The sequence below is a fragment of the Stenella coeruleoalba genome (assembly GCF_951394435.1).
Source record: "Stenella coeruleoalba genome assembly, chromosome: 20".
Lineage (NCBI taxonomy): Eukaryota > Metazoa > Chordata > Mammalia > Artiodactyla > Delphinidae > Stenella > Stenella coeruleoalba.
In genome coordinates this window covers 56,762,307-56,772,897 of record NC_137166.1, presented here as the reverse complement: position 1 = coordinate 56,772,897, position 10,591 = coordinate 56,762,307, and the positions used below count along the sequence as shown (strand labels likewise).

Genomic DNA, 10,591 nt, shown 5'->3' with positions numbered 1-10,591 from the left:
CCGCATTCGGCTCTGAGGGAAGGCAGACAGTAGGACGAGCGGTGAGTTTTCGGCAGGGAGGATGGGAGGTGGGTTGGGAGAGGAACAGTGTGTGTGTGTGTGTGTGTGTGTGTGTGTGTGTGTGTGTGTGTGTTGGGGGGAGGACTCTGTATCGGCCAGTGGAGGAAGCGGGGATGGCTCGGCTGCGCGCTAATGGGGGTGACAGCGGGCGGGTCCTCGGCCACCCCTTCCTGACCTGTTGTGTCTCTGAGGGTGAAGGGTCTGGGCGTGGGTGTGAGTGAGTGACTGGCTTGCCAGCAGGTGACGATGTCAAGGTGGGGGGGGTGTGGCTCTGCGGGGGTCCGGGGAGTGTGTGGCCTTGTCTGTCCGTCCCAGGGCGGGAGATTTTAATGGGATTCCACACTGCACGAATTCTGACTTTGTGAGGCGTCTGTGTGAGTCTGCGTCTGACTCTGCGGAGTTGTGCCCAAGGGTGTGCATTTTTGTCTGACAGGTGGAGTCAATGGGTACTTAGGTGTGTGTGTCTCTGTGTGGGTGTGTGACTGCAGCAGAGTCTGATTGTGTGTCTGAATTTGAGGAGCTCATGTCTTCACTATGTGAGGGGCATGCTAATCTGATGGCGGTGGCAGACGGTTATTAAGGGGCCTCCAGGACCCTGGAGGGGTCAGTTGGGAGTTAAGGGAGCCACTTACGAACTTGGCCGGCTGGGGGCATGGTTGAATGATTTGGAGGGAATACCTGAAGCAGTTTAGGGGGCGTTGGAGCTGCGGAAAGAGGGTTCTCGGAGGACGCATATGAAGTTTTGGGAATGAGAAGGGCTTTTGGAAAACGGCTTTTGAGCCAACAGTGGTTATGCACATAAGTGTCCGGCTGTCCTGGGGGCTGGGAGCATGAATGGTCCGCACATGTGAAAGGAGGCAGCTTCTGGGCAATGGGACCTGGGTCTGTCCTGGGTGTCAGCCAGAGGGAATCGTGTGTCTGGAGGGTGATTTTGAGTTTTGAGATGTGGCTGCAGGTGTGTTTGTGTCTTTATGCCCCAGTGTCCAACGTGTTTATCTGGAAGCTGTGTGTGTGTGTATGTCTGTGTGGGTGTGTCTGCGTGGGTTACCTGTGGTTTGAAGTTGTGTGAATCTGAATCTGCACATTTGTAAGTGGGGAGCAAGTGGGTTTTATTGTTTTTAAAAGGCTTGCAAGGCTGAGGGGGTGACTCCGATTTTCCAGGTGTGTGTGCGTCTGTGTCTGTGTGTCTGCATGCCTGTATTTCTGTGGATGGATTTCTGCATATTTGTCTGTCTGATCTGCTAGGGGGTCTCAATTTTTTCAAGCTTACAAGGCTGAAGGAGTGATTCTGAGGTTTAACGTGAGCCACTGTGAGTAGGAGCTGGGGGGGTCCAAAGGGGAGTGACAGGGGGCATCTGAGGCGAGAGGCTACTGGGGGGTTGGGTCCCCAGGTGAGACTGAGGGTGGACTCTGGAGTGTCAGGCAGAGGAGGTCTGAGTATCCCATAGGGTGCCCTTTGAGCTTTAAGTGTGCAGGCGTGTGTGTCCTGCGTGTGTGTGTGCCTGGTGTGCCCAGTATCTGAAGCTGTGTGTACATGCACATTTGTGTGTGTGTGTGTGTGCGTGCACGTGCCTGAGTGTTACTGAGCCTCAGGTTGTGTTACTGCCCATTTGTGTGTATTTGAGGGTCTACAAGTGGGTCTTAATTTGTACAAGTAGAACACCGAGGCCGAAGGGGTGTCTCTGAGTTTCTCAAAGTATCCCACTGTGAGTAGGAGTGTGAGTCCTGGGCAGGAGGCCACCTCGTGGGAGGGAGTCATTGTGCGCCTGATGACCCTGCAGGACCCACCCTGTCCCCCAACCACCCCCAAGGGGTCCCCAGGCCCCAGTGCCTCTGATGCATGAGCCTCTGTGCCTTTCCTAGGAAGGCCTGGCCTGGGCAGTGGGGGAGGAGCGCTGGGGGAGCAGACGGATTCTGAGGCCCAGTAACAAGGATAGTGATGCTGGCAGGCTGGGGGCCTTCGTGGAGGAAGAGGCCCCCAACCCTCCCCCCTAAAAATACAATTGTAGCCAACACTCTGACGCCTGTGCTGGTGTCAGAGACTGTTTTAACCACCTGACTTGTGTTCGGGGGCGGGGGTTGGGGGTTTGTGCGTATCACTGAGCAACTTGGTCCCGTTCATTCACCCAAGTTTGTCTACCGCCTCCTTGGGCACCTCTGGAGCCAGTGCTGCTCAGGTGCCAAGGAGAAGCACTGAACAAGCCTGCCCGCTCCTGCCCAGCGGCCCAGGCAGAACCTAGGTCGGGAGGTCAGTCCCGAGGCCACAGCTCTGAAGGGTCCCTGTCATCAGGGCGGGGACAGTTTGGGGCCAGGGCAGCGCGGGGTCGCGCTGCAGAGTCTCCTCGGGGATGTGCGGTTGCGTTCGCGGCAATGGGGCGCAGGAGCTGCTGCCTAGGAGCCCCTGAGACCCGATGGTGCCCGCGGTGGGGCCCCTTGAGGAACCCGCATCTCCCCTGAGGGCGGTCGGGATGCTCAGATCCTTGTGAGCCGCGGGGTGACTCCAGGTCAGGGTTCCTCTGGCCACTGGGAGGAGGGAAGAGTGGAGGGGACAGAGGAGGCTGGGGTGTCAGTAGTAGGGGTGGTGGGGACTCCGTCCAGGACAGGTGGAGGAGGAGCCTGGGTCCTGGTCCTGAGGTTTTAGGGGGTGGGACGGGCAGATGGGGGACTCTGTACTTGGATGGAGGAGGCCGGGGTATGGGGGGAGGGGATACTTTGGGAGAGGTCTTTTCGGGATCAGGGGGCCAGGTACGGAATTGGCCTAAAAGAATAACCAGAGGGCCATTCGGGGGGCGTGGAGCCCCTCCTACAGGCTTTGGGGGGCGCCTGAGGAAGCTTATGGAGATTTACTTAAGAGAAGGACACTTGGCAAAGGGCTGTGCAGCCTCCAGTGATTCTGCGCGTGCACTTGCTTCGCTGCGGGTTAGGACCGGGGGCATGCCAGGGGCGCCCATCTTAGAGGGGCACCTCTGGGGGTTGGGCCATGGGTGAGACTGGGGATCAGCCCTTGGTGTCAGCCAGAGGGGAATTGTGTTGGAGAGGGTGACTTGTATTTTCAGGTTGTGCATCTGCCGTTGTGTGTGTCCCAAGCATGTGTTTGTGTGTGTGTGTGTGTGTGTGTGTGTATCTACTGGTGGGTCTCAATTTTTAAAAATAGGTCTGTGGGCTCCAAGGGTGTCTCAGAGGTTTTCAGAGAACATCATGGGGTGTTGGAGTGTGCGTGTGAGTCCCTGATGGGGGATCACCAAGTTCCTGGGGGATCATCGTGTGTCTGATGGTCCTGCCGGGCCAGCCCTAACTCCCCAGCCACACTTGAACTGGCAGCCAGGCCCTTGTGCCTCAGCTGCTCTGAAGCATGAAGCTCTGTGACCTGGGGATCTTCTTCCATAAGGTTCTGTCTTCCCTGGAAGACCTGGCCCAGAACCAGGGCCTGGATGGGTGGGGGAGGGGCGCTGCGGGAGATCAGAGGTCAGAGGCCAGGTTGGAAGGTCCTGGCATCAGGGACAGTGATGCAGGGAAGGTGGGGGTGGGAGAGGAGGTGGAGGAAGAGGCCTCCTAACTGCCCTCCCCCCCACCAATAACAACAGAGTTGGATCCAACACATAAACTGCCTGACTGTGTGTCAGGCTGTGTTCTCAATACCTGACATGTGTTTAATCATATTCAACCCTCCTGTTTAATCATTCATTGTCCTTATGTTTATGGAGGGGACACCTGACAGCACAAGAGGTTAAATACCCGCTGAATCGGGGCTTGTTAGGTAAAATGCAGGATGCATACTTAAATTTGAACTTCAGACAAACAAAGAATTACCTTTCAGTGTAACCATGTCCCAGATATTTCTTGCCTATACTTAAACATAACTTGGCAAAACAAATAATTATGTAGACCCGTCCCATGCAGTGTTTGGGAGCTACTTATACTACAATATGATTTGTGTATCTGAAGTTCAAATCTCAGCTTGCTGTGTATTTCTTGTAATCTTGTTGTTAAATCTGGCGAGCTTGATCCTTGAGGTCTCTCCGCTCGTGACTGGAAGGCTGGAACCCCCCAGTGCACCCTCCAGACACACTGGCCCAAGTCCTGCCCAGGGTAAAGCTGGGGTGGAGGCGGGGTCCCAGGACCCCTCAGCTGAGCCTGCTGCTAGGCACCCTTGCTGCAGTGCTGGCCGCTCGCTCCCCAGGGGCTGTGGTGAGGGGTCTGTGGACCAGCCTCCTTGTCTTCACAGCAGTCCTGAGAGGCCATCCCTTGAGCATCCTGTACCAGAAGAGGCCCCCGAGGACAGGGAAGAGGGGTGCTGGTCTGAACCATTTGGTCAAGCTGCAGTGTAGCCTTAGGACCGGGCTGAAACACAGCACCGGGAATGCTGGCCATGAGTGTGCTTATTTAGTGCCTGCTGTATGTCAGACACCACAGGCCCTTTTGATATAAAGTTAACTGAGCTGCACCTTCAGGCCCCAGCACTTTGTGTCATAATTTTTCTATTCTTAAAGAGGCATAAACCCCACACCCATGATCCCTGCCCTTGCCCTTGCCAGGTGCCATGGCCATCGCTCGCCCCACATCACACACTGGGCCTTGGAAGCCACTCTAGGAGGGAGGCATTGCCAACACTTCCCCTTGGATGCTGGGGACCTGGAAACTTGGGGAGGGGATGGAGCTGTCTGAGTCCATCCGACACCTGAGAGCAGTGCTGGCGTTCACACCCAGGCCATCTGGGTCCCCAGCCCAGGCACTGACTGCTCTGGTCTCCTGTCCATAGGGAGCACCTGTGGTGTCACGATGCTACCTCTCAGCACCATCGAGGGCCAGGAGACGGAGGAGGTGCAGACCAAGCCGCCGGAGAAAGGAGGTGAGACACACACGGAGTGGAAAACTGTGGGCAGGTGGCAGTGGGGAGGGCCCCCCGGGGAGACCTGATGGGGAAGTGTTGAACCTGAAGACTGATCCCAACCCCAAATAGCTCCCACTGGCTCCTGCTGGGGAGGGAGGGCCCTGAGGGGCACCCAGGATGGAACCTCCCTGACATCACCTGATGTCAGTGCGTCCTGTCTCTCCCCTGTTCAGAGCCTACAGCAGTGTCTCCTGGGAGCTGAATGCATTGGAGCTTCTTTCTGTGGCCTGGACACCCCTGTTGTCTTACCCCAGCCCCTTCACTCACTGACATTCCCCGTCTGTTCCCTGTGAGACTACAGGATGCAATTTAATGCATGTCTGCAGGCACTGCTGTGCAACGTCCCTAACCTTTCTGTGCCTCCGTTTCCTCCTCTGTAAAATGAGATGATAATAGTAGTTATTTCAGGGAGTTATAATGAACAACCAGACAAGCTAATAATTGTAAAATGCTTAAAAGTGTCCCTGCCACATCGCAAGTACTCCTCACATATTAGCTCTTGTCAAGGGTTCGTGATGAAGATTTTATTATTATTGTTTCTCAAGCCTCAGAGGGCAAGATGGCCTCATGCCTCTTTCTTCCTCCCTCAGCCCTGCCTTCTGAGGTTCCTGATGATCTGCTGAACAGTCCCTCCAAAACGGAGGGAACGATGTCAGCCAAACTCCTGCCGATCTGTCCCTTGGTAAGTCTGCTTGTTTCCTCGCTTGACCAGAGTCCCCTGGGTTCTGAGAGGAAAGGCACATCCACCACCCCCTCTGCCCAGCAGAGACCCTTGGGTGGCTCAGTGCCCCTTGTACCCTTGAGGATGTAGCCCCAGCTCTGGGGGATGGTTTTCTTGGAGATGCTGCCCTCTTTCCTGCCTTCTTTTCTTTCCTAATTCCTGCCTCTGCTCCAAGGTCACCTCCTCCATGAAGCCTCCCTTGCTCACTTTGGCCTCATTTCTCTCTAACCCCTTGCTTTGCTCAGTTTCTTCAGCGTTATTATTGCTACCTGAGGGCACACCTGTATCTGTGTGTTCATCATCTGTGTTCCCTACTCGAGTGGTTCTTGGGGAGCAGCAACCTCCTCTGTTGTTCAATGGCATATCCCTCTGCCTAGAACAGATGTAACCAGCGTTAGGCACTGTATACACATGGGCTGATTAAGTGAGGAAATGAGTTACGTAAGGGTCCCTCCTGCGTAGGCAGCTGTGGCTTTGTCCACCTGGACACCATTCCTCCTTCTGCTACTAACACCCTTGATTTTTCTTGGGGGACCACCTGTCTCCATGCCCTTCGGATGGATCTGATCCCATCCTCAGACCAGCTCCAGGTATGCCCCTGACCAATCAGAGCCAGCAATGCCAAGGTTCCCTATGATTGGTTCCAGGCTGGGCAGGTGACTCAACCTTTGCCAGTGAGGCGTCTGCTCTGTGTCTGGGATTCTTAACAGGTAGGGGCGGAGTTTGGAGCGGCCCTGATGGGGAACCATGGGTGCCACGGGGAGAGGTCAGGGGAGGCACAGGGTGAGGATGCTCGCAAGAACACGTTTCCTATTAGTGCCTGCAGCAGTCCCAGGGAGAACTCCCTAGAAATCTTATTAGAAAAGAATGTAAGAGTCACAGATTTTGCAAAGCAGTACAAAGATCATCCAGATTCACCAATTGTTAATATTTTGTATTTTCATGTTCTCTCTAATATATATATTTATATATACATTCCTCAGTCTATCACCTTAGATATAGAATATACTCTTACGTAAGTGTGGGACTGTTGTAACATTCAGGCTTTTATCCTTATGCACACTTTCATCTGATCTATGTCCATATTCCTGTTTTGTGAATTAGCTACATACTACCTTTTCTTTTTCGTTCTTTTCCCCACAGCACAAGTCCATTCTGGTCCAGGTATTGCGCTTAGTAATGTGTCTTTAGAACTCTTTAATCTGGAAAATCTCCTCAACCTTTCTTGCCTATGACAACTTTGAAGACCAGAGTCACCCCGCCCCATATTGTTTTATTTATTTATTTGTTTGTTTATTTTTTTTTTAACCATTTCCCCGCGAATGAGATTCAGGGTAGCTATGATCTCTGGAATACCACCTAAGTGATGCCCTGTCCTTTTCTAGACATCACATCTAGGTGCACACGAGGTCTGTCTGCCATCATTGCTGATGTACTCGGAAGAAATACTTGTCCGATTTCTCTACTGAATACTTTCTGATTTTGTTTTCTCCCTGCAGCTAGCTAATAAGAGGTCAGTTGGGACACATTTTTCATGAAGCAAAAATCTTAGAAGCGGACAGCATTCTGTTTGGCCCATTTTGGGTACTTTGCCCACCACTGAACCAATCATCAGCCGAGGGGATGCAGGACCCTAATTGCCCCAGCCTGGGTCCCATGACCATGGGAGTGTGTGGGGTAGAAGGTCCTTACCTTTCCCCAAACTCAGAGAACAGAAGTATGGATGAGGAAGTGATTCTCAACCAGAGGCAGTTTGCCCCCCTGCAGACATCTTCAGTGTCTGGAAACATCTGTAGCTGTCACAGCTGAAGGGGTGATGCCGCTGGTGTACAGCAGGTAGAGGCCAGGGTTGCCTCTCAACTTCCTACAATGCACAGCGTGCAGCATCCCCTGCAAAGGATGATCCCGCCCCACAATGTCCGTAGTGTGGATGTTGAGAAACCCACACTAAGGCCATTTTGGGGAAGAACTGCTTTGCAAAGATGAGGGCACTGAGTAGAAGAAAACCCCTCTGACTAAGCAGGAGGCATTGTTAAAGATGCTTTTCTTGGATTATCCTGTTCAATCCTCACGACTCCCCTTTGAGAAAGCACTTATTTATACTTCATTATACAGAAGTGTACACTGAGGCAGGGGAAGGTCAGGTCGCTTGCCCCAGGATCCCCAGCTGTTTGTAGCCAAGTTGGAATTCAGCCCCAGGTGGGCTGCCGCTGAGTGCACGTGCTCAGCCCTCACACTTGGGAGAGGGGATGCTACCCAGGGCACTAACGTTCTCCTCTTTCTTCTGTGTTCTCGTTCCTTTAAGCCAACTGTTTGCTTCGCCTATTACTTGGAAACGGATGACTCTGACTCTGATTCCCAGTTTCCTCCTGAACCTTCGAAACCTGGCTCGAACTGCACCTCCCCTTCCAAGCCTGGTGCAGAGTACGAGGAGATCCAGGCATGGGAATGTCCCCTGTGCTGCCTCAGCATCCTCTGCCTTTCCTAATACCCGAGGTCCCTCTGCTTCCCGCTCTAGACCCCGTGCTCCCCAAACATGCATGCTGGGCTACTGTGATGTAAAATTCCAAAATATAGCTGCTTAAATATGCCAAAATTGATTTGTCCTCCGTGTTGGTGGTCTGTGTGTAACCTCTCGGGGCGAAGGTGTAGACACTCTTTGGAGTTGGGCAGCCAGGGTCCTTTGACCTTGGTGCTCTGTGCCACATGTCTGGAGAGGGCTCACCCCCACGTCCCATCCACATTCTGGCTCAGGGGAAGGGGAGAAGGATGAGGAAAGGGGAAGACACACTTTAGTCCTTCAAAGGGCAACTCCTACAAGATGCCGGATCACTTTTCCTCAAACCTCATTGGCCAGAGCATAGTCACATGACCACATCTAGCTGCAAGAGATGCTGGGAAGTGCAGTCCTTAGCTGGGCAATCCTGTGCTCACCTAATTGCTTCTATTATTATAGCAAAGGAAAATGGCTATTGTGTCCCTACTGATTGGGTCTGTTAAGTTAATTTATCCTCAGCACCAGACTGTAATGAATACACGAGTGAGTAAGTGTATTCTTCAGTTCTGTATCTCTCTCCCCTTGACTAGGATCTCCTCCATTTTTACACAAATATTTAGAATAAGGAATATTTCGGGACTTCCCTGATTAAGACTCCAAACTCCCAATATAGGTGCAACGGGTTTGATCCCTGGTCAGGGAACTAGGATCCCCCATGCGGCATGGCATGGCCAAAAAAAAAAAGGAATGTTTCTTGAGCACTGACCATGTGGTAAGCCCTGAGCTCATTTCTTTACACTTTTTGATTCCCTTAATCCTCACAACCACGTGACAGGTTCTGTTATCTCTCTTTCCAAGACAAGAGAACAGAGGCACAGAGAGTTCATGTCACTTGCTTCAGGTCACACAGATCATAAGTAGCCAAGCCAGGATTCACACCCAGGCAGGCTGGCTCCAGAGTCTCTGCCCTTAACCATCATGGTAATAACCTCACACATGTGGACACTGGGACTTTCCCAGATGGTCACACAACTGTGAGCGGAAGAGCATCTTCCAACATTCATACCTTCCAAGATTCATAGCGTCCATTCACTTACCTCTTCAGATATTGCGTAAATACTCGGAATATGCATGCAGCACTTACGTTTAGACACAGTAGTGCCACTTAACTGCAACAACAACAGAATCCACAGAAATTGTCGACTGAAGTGAAAATGTACAATGTGAGAGCTGTGAGTTTCCATTTTGTGTGGGGTTTACTGAGGACTATAGCCCAGGAGACAGCCGCTCTGCTCCACAAGGTAGGTAGGAGGTCAGGTTCTGTGTGATTTTGGAGAACGTGTATGCGCAATGACGCACACCGCTTGGTAGGAGGGTACCGTTAGTCACAAGGAACACATATGTCACTTATGATTTTAGCCCTTTTCTAAGTATGAGAAGATACAAGAATAGTGGTTTTTAAAATTTTCTCCTGAAAACATCTAACTCTCTGAAAGCCTTTCTGCCGGTTTTCCCAGAGCATAGAGTACCTCAGCCTGATCTTCACTCTTAATTACTTTCCAGATGTATTGCTGGTATCAACTGAAGTGGTTAATGACTTCATTTTTGTAGAAGTGGGTGGTGGGGAACCTTCTTTTGTTGGCAGTGCCTTCCTCTTGGTCATAAATTCAACCAAGGTTTGGGAGGCATTTTATAGCCAGTTTCTCCCTCAGCACTAGTAAGGTTTGTTGCTAGCTCAGGCGCGTATTTAACCGCTAGCCCGTTCAATGTGTTATTGCTGGACTATGCCCTGTTAATGGTAGCCATACCTGTCTCTGGACCACCTATCTTACTAGTCCCTTATGGTCCAGGAAATGGTTCCCTCTTGTTGCTTCTTCCCGTATCTAGCATTACACTATTACGATCACTGATCTCACGTGGAACCATATATTCGATCCGTTGTTTCAAGGCGCCTAGGCATCATTATATTTATTGGAGGCTCAGTCACACAATTCTGTTTTATTTTTTTAAATATTTATTTACTTATTTTGGCTGCATCAGGTCTTAGCTGTGGCACATGGGATCTTTGTTGCAGCATGCAGGCTTCTTAGTTGTGGCACGCATGCGGGATCTAGTTCCCCGACGAGGGATCAAACCCGGGCCCCCTGCATTGGGAACGTGGAGTCTTACCCACTGGACCACCAGGGAAGTCCCAGTCACATAATTCTTAATGCAAGAAATAACAATATTGTAAATAGGCAGAATACAAGCAATATAGCTGGTAGCGTCACAAGTAAATGTTTAAGACAAGAAATTCCAGTAGGTGCAGCCCAGTATATCCCAGGTCGTTTGTCCCTGTCTATTACATACCAATCACTAACTTTAAGAGAAATGATATATTAGCATTGTTCATAAAGCACCCAGCCCAATTCCCTGTAGTCAT

The 10,591-nt window shown here is 51.6% G+C and overlaps 1 protein-coding gene across 1 annotated transcript; it reads left to right on the top strand.

The window, feature by feature from the left end:
• Positions 1-8,259, top strand: LOC307178749 (uncharacterized protein). Its single transcript, XM_079907256.1, has 4 exons — positions 1-41; positions 4,820-4,909; positions 5,542-5,633; positions 7,978-8,259. The coding sequence occupies exons 2-4, from the start codon at positions 4,840-4,842 to the stop codon at positions 8,158-8,160; spliced, it is 345 nt and encodes a 114-aa protein (XP_079763382.1). The 5' UTR covers positions 1-41; positions 4,820-4,839; the 3' UTR covers positions 8,161-8,259.
• The last annotated feature ends 2,332 nt before the right edge of the window (positions 8,260-10,591 follow it).